Consider the following 20572-nt stretch of genomic DNA (forward strand, 5'->3'; position numbering starts at 1 on the left):
GTTCTTTGCCTTAGGAGCACATCTCCTGGCCGCCTACCTGCAGCTGCGTCCCGTCCTCACTGAGGCGGAGGTGGGCGGAGGAGTCCGGTCGCACCGGCTGCCCGTCCTTCAGCCAGGACACGGCGGGTTCTGGGTGGCCCGTCACGTCGCAGTTAAGCACCACGGTGGAGTTGAGCACCGCCGTCACCTCCTCCATGTAGCCCTCCGAGTCCAGGATGAAAGGAGGCACTGGGAGGAGGCAAGAGTCTCGGTGAAACGTCGTGGAGCTTCCATCCAACTTACATTTCCATTACATTTAGGGCATTTAGCAGACACTTTTATCCAAAGCGACTTGCAATAAGTACATGGGTCAGAAGAAGAGAAACAATATATTGCTGTCGGAGCACTAAGGATGTTCATATAACCAAGTGCCAAGCCCTAACAATTGTTAGGTTAACCCATTCCCTGTGTACAACAAAAATAGCTAGGATAAAATGCCACACAAGGCTTATCACTATTTGCAAAGACAACATACAATAAGTGCATACATTAAGGGCCAGGACGCACAACATACAATAAGTGTGCAAGAAGGGGGGTGGGGGGGTTGGTAAGGGTGGAGGCTATGCAGAGTCTAGGTGAACTCTGAACATGTGAGTCAGTGATGCTGGCTGATGAAGAGCTCTGCTGCACCCTGGTTCTTCCGGTTCTTACCCAGGACCTCCAGGTCAAAGTGCATGCGGTCCTCTCCGGCCTCGTTGACGGCCTGGCACGTGTATTTCCCGGCATCCTCCTCCTGCACCCGGGGAATCTGCAGCACCTGTCCACCTTAGATAAGGAGATAGGGGACACATCAGGTACATTGTCTACAGCTCTACAGAACCACACATAGATCTATCTGGAGGAGTGGACCTCCTCTGACCTGGAAGCAGGAGCACTCCGTCGGTGGCGTTGAGCTTGCGGCCCTCCCGATACCAGCTGATTATGGGCGGGGGGATGGCGTTGCTCTCGCAGGACAGGCTGATGGGGTGCCCCAGGACCACCTCCGTCTTCTCCGTCATGTCCCTGTCTTCGTGGCCTCCGTCGTCCTCCTCGTCCCTGAGACCCCAGGCCGCCTCTCTGTTGACCACCCGCTGGAACACAGGGGGGACTGGCGCCGGAGAACGGTCCGCATCAGTATTTGAAGCCTGCACTATCTATCTGTTTTACCTCGTCTAATGTTCTACCGCATCTCTCTACTCTGTTTCAATAATATACGAACCAGAAGGCTTCTCAAGAATATAACATAATAATAATAATAATGCATTGAATTTATATAGCGCTTTTTCCTAGACACTCAAAGACGCGATTGAACATGCACAACAAAGTCAATCCCTCTTTGGAAATCTCTATGAATTATTATTTGGTCCGCTTTAGTACCCTACTGCTTGTTGACTCTGTACTCTCTAATCTCATATGAAATGAAAAACTTAAGACAACCTCATAAATCAGGCTACTATGGTTACCGTTTATTACACACCTTGAATGGTGACATGGAAGTCTTTTTTGTCCTCCCCTGCAGTGTTAGTGACCACGCAGGTGTACTGTCCCTCGTGGGCCAGAGTGGCGTTCTCGATGCGGAGTACATGACCGTTGCCATGGGAACCATCTTGTAAATTTCCGTGCAGCAGCTGGAATAGGGAGCCAATCGGATGATCTAATTAGTGTACGCTGAAAGATGCAGGTGTTAGGTTTTTTTGTTCATCATCTTTGTGTTAACTAAGCACTCTGTGAATGCAGGAAATTAAAGGAAATAATTATGAAAATTGGTTAGTTATGATTGTAGTGAATTAGATGGATTGAAATCATCACTGGAGATAATTAACATGAGAACATATCTTTTTAACTTTCTTTAACCTCTTAAGACCCATTCGCCCACCGGTGGGCGATTTGTGTTTGTTGACCACATGTTCCCACTACGCAGCGACATAACCCGCTTCAACTTTCATCATTACAGACATTCTATACATCGTTAGAAAGGGTAGAATCTCCACAATTTATTCATCCGGTTTTTTTTTTTCATAAATCATGAGCACAAAACCATAAATATTGATATTAACCAGCATGGTAAACCGGAAATGCCAATAAAACAGAGAGACTCCCTACCTTTGAAGCAATCCGAGAACCGTAATATGTGTCCATTCCTCAATTATTTATATTCCAAATGTCCGTGAGAATCCACTGATCAAAAGCATCCACATGGTTTTTCATAAAATTATTCCAGCTTGTGAATATTGTCGTGTAAAGTCCATTTGTTTACCATCTCCAAACTTTGTTCGTCAACTAACATCCAGCTTTTCAAAGCCGCATGGATATTTTCTCTACCTCCAGTATGGAGTTGTTGGGTATGCTTGTTTTCATCACTTTGCTGGCTACAAAATGAAAGTGTCCCCGTCTTTTTCTGTTCAGTTTTCACCCCGGTACAGCCCGTGAAGTAGATGGAGCGCTCCCAGTTCGAAGGGCCAATGGGCTTTGTTTACTTTGTTACGCGGCTTTAGTATAGGGACAGCGTATTGGCTATTGATATATCAGTCACTTGGGCTTCTAGCCAATGAGTTTACCTTTCCAACGCTACCAGGCGTGTCCAGGTGTGATACGTATGAGCCGAGATATACAGCTGCGTCATCACGGCAGACAACTCGCTTTGCGCATGACAGAGCCTCCAGCGGACCAGGACGCACGCCGCACACATTGATCACATTGATTTCGCCGTTTACAATGGCGAAATCAACGAAGAAAACGAAATATTACACACATGAAGAAGCCCTCGCTTTGATTTTGGCTTCATCCGAGGACAGCGAAGACAGCCAATATGATTCTGAGATAGAGGAGATGTTCAAGCAACAATTGGACGAAGTCTTAGATCGGTGAGTGACGCCATCTATGTGTATTTTTGTGTGTGGGTTTTTATGCTTACAGTGAACAATGCAGTATAGTTATATAGTATACATTATATATATAAATGAAAAAATGACAGAAATGATATAAATGAAATGTTTATTTGTTTTCTATGTAAATAACACCCCATTGAATTGCATTTATATATTTCTTCATTATATTTGGTGACATTTGTGCATTGCATTGTGTTTGTAGGTCAATGTCTGAGGACAGTGATGCGGATTGGGAGCCGCAAAGCCAGACAGGCAGACCCCCGGCCCCCACTCCTACTGAAGGTGGTCGTGAGAGATCCGGTAGTGTCTCATCACATGACAATATCTCAATATGGCCATATCAAATGAATGTGTGAAAAAATTATGTTTTGAATCATGGAGAAAGGTTTTATAGTCACCAAAATGCTTCAGTAATGTTTCCAGTGTCACAGAAGTGAGTAAATGCATTTGGCACAATTTGGCCATTTTGGAGACATTTTGGAGAGGTTTGGGCCGCCAGTGACCACACACCATAAAAACTCCATTAACTCCCAAAGCTTTAGGCCTAGAACTCCAAATTTTTTTCCAGGTGTAGTTGGCATGATGTAGAAGGTATTTGGCATATTGCCATATGCCTTACATAAAGCACATCCTAGTTATTGTAGTTCAAATATGACCCATTATTTTCGAAAACAAAAAAATTGCTTTAGAGCCATGTCTGAACTGATGTCATTTAGGTTGTGTGTATGACACATGCCAAATAAACATATCTACAGAAACTAGAGCTTGTCAGCTTTCAAATGAAGTATCATACATCCATCTAGGACTTAGGGTTACTGTGTTATAAGCTTTTCCATTTGGGTATGTGTTTAGGCGAAAAAAACCAAAATACTGCCGGACCTTAACAGGTTAAAAAATGCTCTATTTAATTTTTGAATGGATTCCTTCAACAAAGGCGTACTAGAACGCTGGACATTCATACATGTTTCACACCGACCTGTCCGTCTTTGAACCACTGGGTCTTTGGTTCGGGGAACCCTTTAGCAAGGCAGGATAGAGTCAAGGTGCCATTGATTCGTACTTTCTCTCCGTGGCCACCGAAGGTCAGGGCTGTTGAGTCTCCCTCAATTTGTGGCGGCACTATCGCAAGATAAAAAGATAAAACCACAGCTCTTAAAAAGTCCAATCCAACACACACCTTGTGAGTGAGGATTGTGCAATGAAGAACCCCCTCAATAACAACACTGCTTCTTTGCTTCCTGTGTCTCACCAAGCACTCTGAGGGAGTAGTGTTTGTGGGCGGAGCCAGCGGGGTTGGAGGCGCGGCAGGTGTAGAGCCCGGCGCTGTCACCCTCGGCCGAGCCCAGTCGCAGGGCCTGGCCGCCCTGGGCGTAGGTCAGCCGCGCGCTGGACACGATGGGCTGGTTGTCCTTCAGCCAGGTGATGCTGGGGGCCGGGGAGCCCTGCACATCGCAGGGCAGCACCGCGGGGAACCCCAGCACCACGGAGACCTCCGAGGTCCCGTCAGGGCCCCTGATAGAGGGCGGCGCTGGCGGAGGAGGGCCAAATGGGACGTTAATGGTTGGATGGTTTGGAGATGTGCATGTTTTGTTTTTTTGTAATAATTTTAATTCTTTTTTTTTATGAAATTGGGCTATTGGGCTGGAAATAAAGATACTCTAAACACTGCAATCAAACACGCGGGATTGTTTGGGGGAAGCGCAGGTTTTTGCAATTACAGCAATTTCTGCAACCATTTAGTGTGATTGGTGTAAATGGGTGCCAGGTGACGCGTGAGGTCATCAGACGACGGGGAAGGAGAGGCGGCCTTACCTTGCACAGTGAGGCTGAACTGGCGGGTCTGTGTCCCCGCGTCGTTCCTGGCCAGACACTGGTAGAGGCCCTGGTCCCTCAGTCTCACAGACTTCACCCGTAGGACCTGGCCTTCCTCAAGGAACTCCACGTGGGGGTCTCCGTCCCGGGAAAGCACCCTGGAGGGACCCAGGCAGAGGGAGAACGCATTGTGTTGAGGGACTACTAATGACTAATGACAAATGACACATTAGTCTGTTGATTACTACTGTCATTTTTTAATTGCACTCAACAAATCTATAACATAAATAATAAATAATAATAATATAATAATACATTTAATTTAACATGACATCATCAAGGCTAAATGCCCATCGTATGCCGTCATTGATAATTTTTTAGGCTAAGGGATGTTTTCCAGGGACGCTTGCTTTGGTTAATAAAGAAAGAAAAGCAACAAGATTAATTGAATCGGAAACAGCAACAACAAAGAAGCATCCAGATACTGCTAATGCTCTATCTGTAAGCAGCAAATGTTTAGTGTTGATACTTAAAAATAACAAAAACTATAAGAAAATCTGTGTTGGTGATTGATCTATTATTGGTGTATACATTAATATACACTACATATAGATATACTATTATAACACTGGATAACTGACAGGGCAGAGAAGAAGTCATGTGCACAGATGAACGGGGCCTATCTGTATCCTCACTCTCCATCCCGGCTCCACTCCACCCGGGGCGCCGGGCGCCCGCTGACCCGACACGAGAACTCCACCTCCTGGCCCAGCACCACCGCCAGCTCCTGCAGGCGCCGCGCGCCAGAGATCTCTGGGGGAGCTGCCCCCACACAACCACGACGACACACACGACATAGCGACACGCGCAACACAAAGACACACACAACACGACGACACACGCAACACAATGACACACAGATCAGTGGCACTCAGGAGAAACACCAAGAACATACATCAAGTGGATTCTGTCATTTGCCTCAGATGAGGTATGTTCTTGTGACAATGGCAGGGCATAATAACATAGTATGTTCTTAATTCAACTTTACCACTAAGATACATCATCTAATTAGCTGTTTTGTTTTTATTGTTGTCCTGAGCTCACCTTGCACCACTATGTTATAAGCCCGCCTGGCTTCGCCCGCGGTGTTCTCTGCGGTGCAGGCAAACTGCCCTCCGTGCTCCGACTGAACCCTGTAGATCCTCAGCAGCCGGTTCCCGTTCTGCAGGTACACCCCGGGACTGTCCACCTGCGAGCCCACCAGCATGGTCCACAACATCCACACTGTAATCAGCACGGTGGCCACTTGGGGGCATGGTACAGCCACAAGCACACAGTAGTACAAGGTACCGGCTTTCTACCATTAATAATAATACATGTGTGGATGGAGCAGTGAGGAATGACGGCATAGTGCTCACAGAGTGTCCATCTTTGGTCCAGGTGATGGATGGAGAGGGGATGCCAAAGGCGTCGCAGCCCAGAGTCAGAGGCTGCTTCAAGGTGACGGTGAGGTTCACAGGCTTGCCGTCCTCAGGAATCTCCGGGGGAACTGGTTAGACAGAGGAAAGAGAAGAGATGGGGGGGGGGGGGGGGGGGGTCACTTCCCTTTCATGTGTTTGTTTAACTGTGGCTGTATTGCGAGTTCTAACATTAAGCAAGTGAGTGAAGGGATGAAAAGGGATAGATAGGTGGCGACTGGACAGAGCGGTGAGTCGGTGGATTCTCACCGTTGACTTTCAGTCTGGTTTTCCTCTCCACGGAGCCGGCGTCGTTGGTCGCCACGCACTTGTAGTCCCCGCTGTGGCCGGCGGACGCGGCGCCGATCACGAGGGATCCGTCGTGGGACTGGGAGAACTCAGACTGCTGCGGGTGAATCTCCAGTCCGTTCTTGAACCAGCGCACCCTGGGCGCCGGCGAGCCTGTCAGAGAAAGGAGATCTGAGGGTCGAGGTGTCCCTGAGCAAGGCACCTCACCCTAACTGCTTCCAACGAGCTGGCTGTCGCCTTACAGTGCCGACACCGCGTCGGTGTGTGACTGTGTGCATGAATGGGTGAATGTTGGCAATATTGTGAAGCACTTGGAGTGGCCACTGGTTAGAAGAGTGCTAGATAAATGCAGTCCATTTACCGTTACATTGACAATTTTGACATGCTAGCCTGGCCTCGCTGGGGAAAGTGACCCTCATCGTTCCCCCGTCTCGATAGGAAAACTTTGCGGGCCCAGAGCCCAGACTGAGAGGGACGGAGGGAGAAAGTTCTCTGGCGGCTATACATCTATCTGTTGGACATCAGGTAAGCCGGGGATGCCTTGCCAAAAGAGTCGCAGAACCCCGAAGCTCTGGGCTCTTCAAGGTCAGAGTCACTCACACACTGGCAGAAGAAAGTGATACACAATGCCAAGCACATCTATTGGTTGGATAGCAGCATTAAAGGGCCAGCCAACCAAACGACATAAGATCCGATGCCATTGTTTCACTGTTACCAAAATTAGAATCCTATGAGTACAATCCTATTTTTTTTTCTCTCCAAACCACTTTGTGACGTTTTTGGTGCATTTCATATTCAACAGTGTTAAAAAATAATCACAAAGTTGGCGTGGGTCATAGCTAATGGGATAACACGATAACCCCTTAATTCTTACAACTCTCAGACCCAAATTTTCTTTTCATCTCATAGTTCTGAACCAGGGGGCTCACTTACTCTTTAAAGGGTGATTGGACCATGCCATTTATGACAGAACATGCCTTGGGACTGGTGACCCAAGTAGTGGAGTGCTGGGAATTAACAACTCATGCCGCACTGGGCCAGTCACTGAGGGTGTGGGGCTGGGGGGGGGGTGGGGGGGCTCAGCAGATGTGGTCTAGAGGATTACCAGGGGGGGAAAGAGCGGGGGCCAGGGTATGACGAGCGCCACGGAGCAGTTATTTGGGGTGAAAAGGTAGTGGGATGAAATTTTAGCTGCCAGGGCCAAAACGAGTGGGACTGCAGAGGGATGTGACTACCCTCTACAGATAGGAGCCATGAATGATGTGTGCGTGTGCGTGTGCGTGCGTGTGTGTGTGTGTGTGTGTGTGTGTGTGTGTGTGTGTGTGTGTGTGTGTGTGTGTGTGTGTGTGTGTGTGTGTGTGTGTGTGTGTGTGTGTGTGTTTGTGTGTGTGTCTGAACACACGCATGGCTGGCATTATGAAGGAGAGGGGTTTCAAAATGCCACAGCTCTGTCTATTTACAGAGGCGCTATATCCATATACAGCAGAGTAGCCCATTGAAACTGAACCCCCCCCCCCCCCCCAGATGTATCCCTCCCGCAACATATGTTTACAGTTTAGGAAATCCTAATCAAATCCATTATCTCCAAAGAAATGCGTACATATGGTGTGCTTTAGATGTTAATGGAGATCATTATAGGTGTTTTAAATCAATTGCAGGGGGCCTGACACAGTCTGAGATTAATTTGTCCATGTGTTTCCCCCAAGTTACTGCTTCCACAAAAACAATAGTCTAAATGCTCTCCGTGTTTCAAGGCTGTCCCCCCTTCCCTGTCACGATACTTTCACCGGCGTCACCAGAAAACGGGTCCAGGCTTTTGCCCAGAACCAGGTCGAGATCATGAGGAGTCTTAGGCCCAATCACATTTCTACCCCTTACCCCTTCCCCTTACCCCTCCCCCTTGTTTTGAAGGGGTAAGGGAAGGGGTAAGGGGAAGGGGTAAGGGGAAGGGGTAAGGGGTAGAAATGGGATTGGGTCTTAGTATCTCCACAAATGAAGAGAAAGGGGATCTGGACCAACCAGCCACCCAGTCCACCAGCCAGTCCACCAGCCAACGCACCAGCCAGTCCACCAGCCAACGCACCAGCCAGTCCACCAGCCCGTCCACCACCTGACCAGTCAGCCAGCCATCCAGTCAACCAGCTGGCCAGTAAACCATCAACCCAGTCAACCAGCCAGTAAACCATCAACCCAGTCAACCAGCCAGTCAACCTCCTATCCAGTAAACAAGCCAGTCAACCAGCCTTTCAGTTAACCAGCCAGTCAGCCTGCAGGTCAACCAGTTGGTCAATCGGAGAGACCGCCAGCAGGACTGGGGCAGGGTTGGGCAGCAGTCGGTCTGATGTTCTGATCCCCTCTTAAAAGAATCCAAGAGGTGATCTGCTGTCCTGCTACACTAACACAGCCAGCCAGCCATCCAGTCAACCAGCCAGAGCTCCAGACAGTCAGCCAGGCGGGCCGTCTGCCCAGCGTGGAGACAGATAGACACGGGTAGGTCAACATGCCTGAGTACCTCCACCAACCATCTCAGAGGGGATCTGGAGCTGGAGTTCTCTGATACAGCCAAACAGTCAACAAGCAAGCCGTGCAGCCAGGCTGCCCAGCTATCTCACTGGCAGGGGTCAGAGAGGGCGGGGGGGGGGGGGCTTTCTCTTCCTGCTCTAGCTGGTGCACCCCAGACATCGTGCTCCATTATCTGCCTGTGGCAGCCTGTAATTAGGATTCCTCTCCCGGCAGCAGGCCCCGGCACAGGAGAAAGCAGATGTGGCGCGCCGAGGCAGCCGGCAGAATGATGTTCCAGCTGTTGCAGCGCATAAGCTGTCCCAGTGCCCCTCCCACCGGTGCCCCCCGGTCCCCGCCTTCCCAACCCAAGCCTGTTACCATGGAATTCCCCCACACAAACAACACCTATTTACAAGCCGTGTCGAATGGCGGCTCCTAACAGATAACTGACTAAACACGAGGGGCCCCTCACATGCACGCACCAAGTTGCGCACATTTACAAATAATTGTGCCGTTATGTACAATGTCAACTTAGCGAGGACTTATACGTTGTTATCGCAAGTATGTTTAAATATCTCGAAAGTGGGGATCCGTTGCAGTGTTGCAACGGATGGAAATTTTATCTTTCAAAACAGATCGGATAGCAAATGGCTTTATATAGTGCAAAAAATACACTTTGTTTATAGAGTACCCAAAATGAATTCCTCTGGAAATAAAGTAGCTCTCAGCAGAACAATCTAAATCATGAGTGAAAATGCCACGTAAACATTACGAAACAACCCTGCCACCATTCAGCTCTTTAATCCAATCAATCCAATTAAATTCAATTTTTTCTACCCTGGTTTACCACACTCATACCTTGGGCGTCGCAGCGGAGGATGACCTGGGTGTCTGCTACCTTCTCCATCACGGCGTCGCCGGGCTCTAGGAAGGACGGGGCCTCTGGAAAGGAACAGGTGCAGCAGAAGGTTTACTGTCAGGCTACATAGGAAATCATCCAGCAGTAGGCGACAATAGAGCATTGAATGAGAGTGCAGGACGCTTCTGGAGGGTAGTGTGTTGACTGTTCAGACCAATATCATCATATCAGATTTATTTACTCAACCTTATGTATAAAGGTAAGCCTCTTCAGGCTAGGCACCTCTTTGTGACTTGTCTGTGACCCATGTTTCTGTCCAATCTTGATGAATTAAGCGAGGGTGAATGGTGGTCTCTATTTGCAAGGTCAACACGAATCACAGGTTCCTGAGTGTGTGTGTGTGACCCCAATGCACGGCGATTAACCCTAAGCATGTGCTTCTGTGAGTGAACGCCCTTATTGAACAGGTTGACCTCAAAAGGTCAGAGGGTACATAAGGCCACCATCAGGTGACCCCTAGTCTCGGTAGCAGAATACAGGGGTCACACTTGAGTGTGTGACAAATCATTTCTAGCGTCTCAATCCAGCGTCATCTTTCATCTTCCCTGTCGTTTGTTGAGCGAACAGTCAACTAAACAAATAGCACAAATTACAGTGCATAAATATTGTCTTGCATAGCTGCCACTGAACAGGGATTTATGGGAATTAAGGACTTCTAGTCCTTCTGCAGTGTCTCCTGAGAATGCACGACATAAAACTCAAAGGAAGCCCAAGGCCGAGACACAGTACTGGCTGGAAGAATACGATTAGTACAAGGATTGGATTCCATCTTGACATGGATGCCTATTAAACCACATGCATTCATGCCGAATTCCAGTACAGTACAATACAGTCCGAGCCAATGGATTTAAGGAATGTATTGATTCATAAAATCTCAGTTTGGTGTAGGGCTGCAAACTCTGCACGCTTGCTAACTCACAGTCTCGTCTGTTCCACTGAGTGTCTGTCTGTCATCTTTCAAGCATGTGTCCCCAGCCAGCCAGCCAGCCAGTCAGCCAGCCAGCATCTCTGCACCCAGAGTAAAAAACAGAAAGCCAGGCCTGATGGGCCAGATGTTCCCCTACGACATCCTACTGCTTCTTGCCGTCTGTTTCCTCTTCGTCTGTCATTGTGTATGTCAGACCCCCCCAACATCTCCTCCCCTCCCTCCCCCCGGCCTCGCTGCCTGCTCTGCCCGACTCACGACCTGGCTTCAAAGGGGAACCACTAAACAAACTCAAACCACTAAACAAACTCAAAGAATTACCCATTGCCTCGGATGGCAGCCGGTTTCCACCAGACCCCCTCGTAAATACTGCTGAATAGTTAAAGCAGAGATAAGTGTACGGATATAAGGAAACGGTGCAGACTTTTGTTCAGAGTTCTGTACAGGGTTTGGTCAAGACTTCAGTTGATCAGTGCATGGTGTGGGACATGATCCTGTACAGGGTAAGGTCCAGACTTCAGTTTAGTGATCAGTGCAGGGTTTGGTGTCGGGTTAAGTTCAAGGGTTGTCCAGGGCTTCGTTTAGGATTCGGTTCAGGTTTTGGTGTCGGGTTAGGTCCAAGGTTTGATCCAGGGCTTGGTGTAGGATTTGGTGCATGGCTTGCTACAAGGTCTAGTGTAGGGGTTGCAGAAAATACTCACTGAGAACCTCCAGTGTGACCTCCAAGGTGTCCTTTCCAGCATTGTTCTTGGCCACACAGCGGTAGGTGCCCTGATCAGCCAGAGCGGCATGCTGGATCCTGAGGGGACCGCCGTCCTCCACCCTGACTGGATTACCATTGTGGAACCAGCTGATCTCCGGACTGGGTTCTCCCTGGACCACACAGGGCAGAGTCACCGTCTGGCCGATCAGGGCTTTAAGCAAGGAAGGACCCGCCAGGATTTTGGGCTTAGCTGAAGAGGAAAGGACAAACACCAAGCCAAATGACAGATCTCACCACTTGCTTGTGATTCACTCCTTCCCCTGGCATCTTGACGTGTCCATTACAGAATCTAACAAGCATGACACCGTTCTGTTTAAAGATCTTGTGTGAACAGGGATCCAGCGCTTTACCTTGGACGTGTAAATTGTAGCTTATGGACACGTTGCCCGCTGGGTTCGCCGCAGTGCAGGTGTACAGTTTACTGTCGAGCAGGCGCACGTCCGTGATCTTAAGGGAGCCTGAAGGCAGAACAGTGAACCTGGGGGGGTCAGGGGTCAAGGGTGGTTGGACGAAGAAAACAAAACACTCAATCAGTCAGGGGAGAAGCTTCACATCTCCTTGTTTGTGCGTTGTCCTGCACATTTTGCAACATTTTGCACCATGACGAAGGAAAGTTGAGCCGCCAACATTAAGTTCCTCAAGGAGCTTTCTCTTTTCTCTTTTCGCTCAGGGTGATATAATAATAACAATTATAATGGAAAAGTAATTGTTTTTTCTCACAAATTGGAAACAGCTAATCGAAAATAGGCCCCCCCCCCCCCCCCTCCCTCCCCACATTGTGAGGATGATTATGTTTACACATCACACATCACCTCAAAGTGAGGCTCAGAGATCCGCAAAATTATTGATAATTGTGTGTGTGATGTGTGGAGATGAGCTGAAATATAATTCAGGCAATTATATAAATTGATTACAGGTTTAGATTTATTCCATGGTATAATATAGGTCTGAGACTTAAAAGGCTGAAGTGAGTGACCAGTGTATAATCTGTCTGTAATTAATAGAAACGACCAATCGGATTTGGCTGTGTTGGCTGACTTCAAAGCCCGGCCTGGCCCGTGGTAAAGCGAGCCGCCCCAGAAGCCAGCCTCCAGCTGTACACATTCATAACATGCGCTAACCTAAACACAAACTCTCTGATTTATCAGAGATAAGTGGGCCTGCTAAGCAACTGAATGATAACAATAACACGTCCATTCAAGTGGAACAGAGCTGGAAGCACAAAGAGGTCTCTATTTCAGCAGCACGTGTGTGAGTCCAGGCCTCACCCCCTCAACCCATCACCCCCCCCCCCCCCCCCCCCCCCCCCCCCCCCCCACCTCTTAAACAGCCTCGGGAGAAAGTAAGCGTCTGAAAATATCGCTGGGGCACCAATGACCGCCCTGCCAGTAGCAGGCTCAGTCTCCACAACCTTCTCCTCCCAATTAAGACCAACACACGAGGACAGAGCAGCACCCCCGCACGCACACACACACACACACACACACACACACCACACACACACACACACACGTGCGCGCGCACACACGCACACACGCACGCACGCACACACACACACACACACACAGAAACACCCCCACACGCAGAAACACACACACACACACTCTCTCTCTCTTGGCCATGAATCTACCCCCTGTGGTGTTGCCACATTGGTGTCAGGTCAACTGTGTACACAGCTTTTCATCCAGAGGCTGACTGGGACAAATTAGCCCCATCACTGTGGATCTGGATAAGACGTATCAACGACCTAAAGTAGGCTAGCTCTCTGTCGCCCTGCCTCGGTCTCTCCACGCCTTCTAAATCCCCTCTCTCTCGCATTCTTCTCTCTCTCTCTCTCTCTCTCTCTCTCTCTCTCTCTCTCTCTCTCTCTCTCTCTCTCTCTCTCTCTCTCTCTCTCTCTCTCTCTCTCTCTCCTCTCTCTCTCTCTCTCTCTCTCTCTCTCTCTCTCTCTCTCTCTCTCTCTCTCTCTCTCCCTCAGCAGGGGGATTCTGTATTCACCCAGGCGTCTGATTGCTGAGGTTGAGGCTGATCATACGGAGGGGGGAGAAGGGGTGAGAGGATCTAAACCCGACCTGACCATATATGTAAAGAAGGGGGAGTGGATGGCGGGGGAGGCCCACTGAGAAATATGCTTTCCTCATCAGGAAGGTTCTAGTAAAACAGTCAACATGTTGTTTTATGGGCGGCGGTCGGCCCCCAAGCAGACAGGACTTGTATCCCTTCCTCTGTGGGTCAGCTTTCCTCCCTTCTTCCAGACATGACCCTCCCCCCCTCCCCTTAGCCCTACTCCTTCTCTCCTCCTCCTCCTCCCCCATCTCCCCTTTCCATCCCGGTCTTTCCCGTCCCTACACCGTGTATATCTGATCTCCCTGGATCTACTCCCCCCCCCCCCCCCCCCCCCCCTCGCTGTCTGGTCTGGTCCCCTGCCCCAGAGCGCCGGTCTATCATCCATCAGGAGTGTGTCCCCAGCTAGCCAGCCAGCCAGCCATTCAGTCAGTCAGTCTGTCAGCCAGTCAGCCAGCCTGTCTGCACCCCGAGTAGACCACGGAGAGCCCGGCCTGGGGGACCAGATGTTCCCCCTGAAAGACCCCACTGCATCTTTCCTTCTCTCTGCTCTTTGTCTCTCCCTGTCTACCCTCCCCTCCCTCCCCCCTCCCTCCCTCCCCCCTCCCTCCCTCCCTCCCCTGCCTGCCTCCCTACCTGGCTTCAAAAGGGAACCACCATACCAACTCCAACTGTTTACAATTGGCCAGGATGGCAGCCGGTTCCCCTCAGACCTTGTAAACACTGCTGATTAGTTAAGACAGAGATAGTGTGGCAGTGTGGTGAAAACAGTTTGTGTTGGTTTTAGTGCCTTCCCGCTGTCCTGTGATTGGTCCTTACCAGGCGGTAACCGGGGGGATGGGCTGTCCGTTCCTGCTCCACGTCACCAAGGGAGACGGGGTCCCCTGGACCTCGCAGGGGAGGACCACCTCCCACCCCACCTCGGCAGACCTCTGGACCACCGTGTCGTCATGGCGACCCGCACCGTTGATCGTCGGCAGAGCTGTGAAGGGTAAGGGGGTGAACCCGGGCCGTGTCAGTCCATAACCACGTCCAGGACGCACGTCTTATTTTGTTTTGATGAACAACGTTAAAAAGAGGAAAATGTGGAGTCAGAAAAAGCCGAAAGCGGCCCAACAATAGACAATGGGCCAGTGAGTGCCTCTCCGAGCGCTGGAAAACACGTGTGTTTGGACGAGTGCGGCCGGTGTTTGCGGTCTCACTGTTAACGCTGAGCTGGATCTCCCGGCTGGCGTAGCCCACGGGGCTGGTGGCGGTGCAGATGTAGAGGCCTGCGTCCTGGGCCGTGGGCCGCGGGAGGTGGAGGTGGCCGCCGGGGTCCGTCTGCAAGAGGGAGCTGTCTCTGGGGAGAGGCTGGCGTCCCTGGGAGGAGAGGAGGGTAACTTGTCAATTTAGATAAATATGTTTATTAATAGAGCCAAAGAGGGGTGCGGGGAGCTAAACCAGAATAGCACATTAATATGAGCTTAGGGTTGGAGCTGAGTGGATTCCAACATCATCCTTCTTCACCAAACACACACACACACACTCACACACTGCACACAGAGCTGCACCCCCCCCCCCCCTTCTGTCCAAACACACAGTCACAAACAGTCACACACACACAACCAGTCTCAATCACACACGCGTAAACACACAACACGCACATACACAACGTCAATCACACACATAAACACACAACACGCAAACACACAATATCAATCACACACACATAAACACACAACACGCACACACACACACACACACACACACACACTATCAATCACTCACACAACACACACAACACAAAGCAGTTCCATCCCACATCCCCGTGATCATAGCCTGCTGTACACAACTGCTTTCAAGCACATGATTGCTTCTGCAGATTGTCTCTGAAATGTACCTCAGCCTCCAGGGGATCAAACCAAGGCGCTTGAGTCCATAGCTCCAAACCAACGCAGGGAATTTGCTCGAAACAAAACGGTGTAGTGTATTCCCGGTAATGGGGAGCGTATGCGTGTGTATTTCTGTGTGTTAACATTGAAATAACTATATAATGACCATATGTTTGTTCTATCCATGGTAACAATTTCATACTTGGTCGATCATTTGTGCCAGACGGTGTAACGTGAACTGGGGATCCATTTTTAAGCCTCAAAGGTTTTGTTGTGGAACTCAAAGTTAGTACAAAATGTACTAGAAATAGGCAGGATCGTATTTAGGCATAATTGCTGGAAATTAGTGATTAGGTTTCACACATGATGCATTTCCGATTAATAAGCTTTTGAATATAACCATTGAGTATATGAGTTTCCTTAACTTAAAGCCATTACTAACCTTTTTACCCATGTGTTAGAAAACTGTTCCTTGCCTTATGTGATCACTTGGCAGGAATGTCAAAACCAGGAACTGGAATAGGCTCTAGATCATGAGTTAGGCTTGTTAGTTTTAGTTTTCAGTTGAATTGTTCATATATTTCTGAGTAATCCACTTAATACTTTAAGGTCATGTGTGATTGTTGTAATTTTGGATCCATTTTATAAAGTGCGGGGCATTCATGGTGATTGACGGTCACAGACAAATAAATGTCAAACCTAATCACCGCAGCAATCTGCTGCCGGAAAAGCAGAATTAACGCTGTAATGGCGCATGAGTCTGCAATGTTACAGCCCAAACGGATGTTATGAGGCACAGATTCAGACAGAGTGTCGTCCTACCTTGGACCACACGACCGTGGGTCTGGGAAATCCTGTGGCCTCGCATGACAGCGAGACGGCGGCCCCCTCGTTGGCGATGTAGTGGTACGGCCCGGTACTGATCTCCGGTGGAACTAGGGAGGGAGAGGCTCGTAAATACAGCTGTTCAGGGGGACCCTGAGCGGGGAGCTCAGCCTGTAATATCACAAGCGGGTTGGAGGGGAGCGGCGTCATGTTCAAGGCCTCTCTGCTTTATTACAAACCGATGAAAAAGTGTAATCCTGGCCGTCTGTCATTACAGGCCGGTGAAGAGAAAGAGGCCATTCATCAAGGCGTAAATGGAACCCTCTCACTGGGAGGCAGGTGGGGGGGCTTATGGACCCGTTTATGTCCTCTCCTTTTTTCTCCTTGTTCTTCTTGTTCTTCGTCATGCTGAGTCAGAACGATCTGGAACAGTCTGTCCAGCCCCGGCCAGTAAACATGCGTAGGAAACCCTGTGATTTACTGATATAAGAAGCCCTTCCACCAAGCCTGCCTTGCCCTCTACACACACATTCACATTAGTTAGCCTAATGGCAATTGCCAAAGTAGTATATTTTAAGAATTCATCTTGTATTTAGTGGTCAAATAGAGTCAAATAGCTGAGGCAGATAGTTATTATGGAATTTAAAAAAGCAGTTTGATTGACATAGAAAAAATAGCCAATGAGGCACAGTGAATCAGCAGCCTCATAGCAATTATGCTACCGATTTTTGGCCCTTTCTGAGGCTTCAACCCGAAGCAACTTTCAAGTGAGGTTGACAACAATCAAAATTTGAGTAACTTATAATTCTTTATTATCTATTATAGCAAACTAACTGTGACTGACTCTGTACAGAGTGTAGTCAACTGTACTGACTGACACTTATATTTTTAAATGCTCCTGAAAACGATGAACATCCTCATCCAATTATTAAAAAGAATTATATATATATATCATTTTCTTTCTTAGAGAAGTGCATGATAGTCACATCTTAGCGATGCAGACATAGCACATCTCCCATAAGGAACATAACCACGGCTACCACTGACAGAGAACCTATCTCCCACACAGACAGCCCCAGGGCGCCCAGCGCCTCACCGTGGACCTCCAGGCTGACCGAGATGTTCATGCTCCCGGCCACGTTGACCGCGCTGCACACGTACACGCCAGCGTCCTCCGGGCGGGCCCGCTCGATGTTCAGACTGCCGTCGCTCCTCAGGAAGGTTCTCACGCTGGCCTCCACCTGGGGAATCACGTCACAATGCACCATCACCACCACGGTCCGACGACCAGCGACGCACACACACACACATCCACACGTTGATTCATGTTCCTCAGAATGTACGATGCCCCATCTCACCGGCGTCCCGTCGCGTGTCCAGTGTCTCTCCGGGAGGGGAATTCCATCCAGGAGCATGCAGGGAATGCTCAGAGACTGACCGATCCCCGTGGTGATGAAGGGGGCACCGTGGGCCAACAGAGGCGGTTCTGCAGAAAAAGCAAAAGGGCATCTCTGGAGAAAATGTGGCAGGACTGAACTCCACAGTTGTATCCACTTATCAGCTAGGGGAGGCATCATCCACCAGCCTCATTCTTTACCACAGTAATACAGGGACAAAATCGGCCTACCCAGTCCCGTGACTGTGATCCTGGCCTCCGTCTTGATGCTTCCGAACTGGTTTTCAGCCTCGCAAGTGTACAGCCCTTCATCGTCCAGCCACACGCCTGAAGTTCAACACACAGTTGAGCCCAGTCAGTAACAAGGATCTATATTTCACAGCAACACATAAATGTTGACGGCCTGGAGGCAAAGTGCCACGATCAATCAGGAGTGATTCATAATGACATAATGGCAAGTGCCGCCCCGCTGATCCAATATGCAGCGGTTTGGGCGCTGCGCTGAAGATGGAATCCCAGATCCAAACACAACACAATGGGATTAGTGTGCTGTCCCGCTGGGCTGCACAGGCGCCCGGCTCCAATCGTTTCCAGCGTGTCTAAGCCGACGGTGGTTACGCAGTTCACTCAGCCTTCACTCTTCGTATTTAGATGCTACGGCTAGTGTTGGAATAGCTAAATGACAACACGCATAAACAAGGCAAACCGAACCAGATGGATGGATTAGGACAAGGGGAGAATACAAAAACACAGAGCGGGGAGGAGGAGGACGGAGGGACGAGGGAGGATAACTAGTGGACTCTATTATTATACGAAACACTGGCAGGTAGAAAGGAAAGCCATCTGCAACATGTTGAAAAAATTAGGTCAGCCGTCAGCAACAGATGGGGAATTGCAATAGAAGCAGTAAGGTTTGGTCTCTGGCAATGTATGCAAACATTTCTGTTATTCTCTGAGATGCTCTAACACATGCTATAAACATGTGTTAGAGGGGCGTACAACACGTCTTTGTCGGTGTTCAGCTTTATGTAAAAAAGCAAGAGAAAATAATGTAAAATTGCTTTGAATTCTCTGCTGTCTGAGTGGGACTTTTGAAATGAGACCAGTGATAATTCAATAATGAAGCAGATCCACAATGTAAACAACAGGACGTCAACCGGTGAAACGACGGCTCAGTATTAGACTGTCTTAAACTTTGTTGTTCCGAGATTGTATCCCTCAAAACGTCAAACTCCACACCCCATCATGGCCAATCATATCCAGTTATATCCGCTCCATCAGTAGAGCACTCACTGGAACTAATTTGAGCGGCTTAATGTCTTCTATATTTATATATTTATGTATATTTAAACCCACTAGAATGTTGATCATGCTAGTAATGCCAGTGAGACTCGCGGGCGACCGCTAATAACGGTGTTTTGTTTCCGCGCCGTGCCATGGCACCGTGTCACTCAGGATAAATGGAGAACTCACTCTGAATCACAAGGTTGTTCTCCTCCGGCCGCAGGCTCCCGCCGGGGCTGGAGACCTTCGCTGGGATTGGTCGGCCATCTTGTCTGCGCCAGGTCAACGTGGGCAGCGGGTGGCCTCGTGCCGCACAAGCCAGGGTTAACTTCTCCCCCACGCTGGCGCTGATGTCGACCGGCGTCTCGGAGAAGGACGGAGCCACTGTGGGACGGAGCGTAGGAGGGTGGAGGAGATTAACGACGCAGCGGAGAGGTACCATTGACAGGCAGACCGGTCGTTTCTAAACAACACCTAGGATGATATTGTATTACAAGATATACTGATCTGTTTATTTGTTTAAAGAAATCCCAAAGTCATCTAAAGTACATTATGCAGTTTGCAGTTTACTGACCGCAATGTGTATCACATTGCGGTACTCCTTTGTAAACATACATTTTTGTTTGCCAGAATGCTAAATCCTCTTCAACCCTACATAACAAATGTGATAGAGCGTTATTCTAAAACCAATACAACGTGACAGCTACTGCTGCATGGGAACGCCAACCAAAGGTGCTTCTCTCACCTCCCACCTCCAGGACCACCCTGGCGGAGGACGTCCCGGCTGAGCTGCGGGCCACGCAGCTGTACTCCCCTCCATCCCCCTCCTGGACCCCCGGGATCCGCAGGGTGCCACGGGAAATATCCTGCTCAGAGCCCACCTCCAGCCCCTCTGCAGACGCACACACGGTACAACACATGCAGCCATGTTCCCCCAGTCTCAATCAGGACACAACGGACAACGCTGTCTTTGCATTCAGAGCGAGAGTTTCAGAAGGTGAGTTTATGGTGGGGCATTCACCTTTGAACCATTGGAAGGTTGGAGGAGGGGAACCTGTGGCGTGACACTGTAGGGTAGCATCACCCCCGACGACCACCACCACCACCTGCTGAGCCACCGAGATCCTGGGCGTCTCTGGGGAGGGGGAGGGCGGGGGGGAGGGGAAATATCACTCATTCACTCTGTCCTAAGAGAGCTCCGTTATCGAACAGACTGTCCAGCTCGCCATTGTGGCACAGCACCTTCGTGGTAATACAGCTTTCCCAGAGATCCATTAGATGAGGCTGAGTTCCCCCCAACCCCTGCCCCCTACAACTGCAGCTGCCCGGGCCCCTGGTAAATATAGAAACAGTCGAGTGACATTTCCAAACACTCTAAGTTTGTGTTGTGTGTACGTTTTTGAGTGTCTTTTTTTTTGTGTGTGTGTGTGCGTGTGTGTGTGTGCGTTTGCATGTGCGTTTATGTGTGTGTGTGAGGGCTGGTGTCCATCACTAGCTTACGTTGAAGGTCTTTATTTCTCCTTCCTGTCTTGGGCC

The 20572-nt window shown here is 49.4% G+C and overlaps 1 protein-coding gene across 1 annotated transcript in view; it reads right to left on the reverse strand.

The window, feature by feature from the left end:
- The window catches only part of hmcn2 (hemicentin 2), a 63394-nt gene that overhangs the window by 27474 nt on the left and 15348 nt on the right, over positions 1-20572 (reverse strand). The window contains exons 14-36 of the mRNA XM_030359043.1: positions 20058-20171; positions 19782-19928; positions 19226-19420; positions 17984-18079; positions 17715-17842; positions 17453-17597; positions 16354-16466; positions 14860-15019; positions 14477-14639; positions 11944-12071; positions 11532-11783; positions 9845-9928; positions 6446-6637; positions 6137-6267; positions 5823-5967; positions 5414-5540; positions 4719-4876; positions 4156-4434; positions 3883-4025; positions 1496-1646; positions 899-1126; positions 691-804; positions 38-228 (exon numbers count right to left, since the gene is read on the reverse strand). Of these exons, the coding sequence (XP_030214903.1) occupies positions 38-228; positions 691-804; positions 899-1126; positions 1496-1646; positions 3883-4025; positions 4156-4434; positions 4719-4876; positions 5414-5540; positions 5823-5967; positions 6137-6267; positions 6446-6637; positions 9845-9928; positions 11532-11783; positions 11944-12071; positions 14477-14639; positions 14860-15019; positions 16354-16466; positions 17453-17597; positions 17715-17842; positions 17984-18079; positions 19226-19420; positions 19782-19928; positions 20058-20171 (3584 nt within the window). The remainder of the gene's footprint in view (positions 1-37; positions 229-690; positions 805-898; positions 1127-1495; positions 1647-3882; positions 4026-4155; positions 4435-4718; positions 4877-5413; positions 5541-5822; positions 5968-6136; positions 6268-6445; positions 6638-9844; positions 9929-11531; positions 11784-11943; positions 12072-14476; positions 14640-14859; positions 15020-16353; positions 16467-17452; positions 17598-17714; positions 17843-17983; positions 18080-19225; positions 19421-19781; positions 19929-20057; positions 20172-20572) is intronic.

Source organism: Gadus morhua, chromosome 6, assembly GCF_902167405.1.
Source record: "Gadus morhua chromosome 6, gadMor3.0, whole genome shotgun sequence".
Lineage (NCBI taxonomy): Eukaryota > Metazoa > Chordata > Actinopteri > Gadiformes > Gadidae > Gadus > Gadus morhua.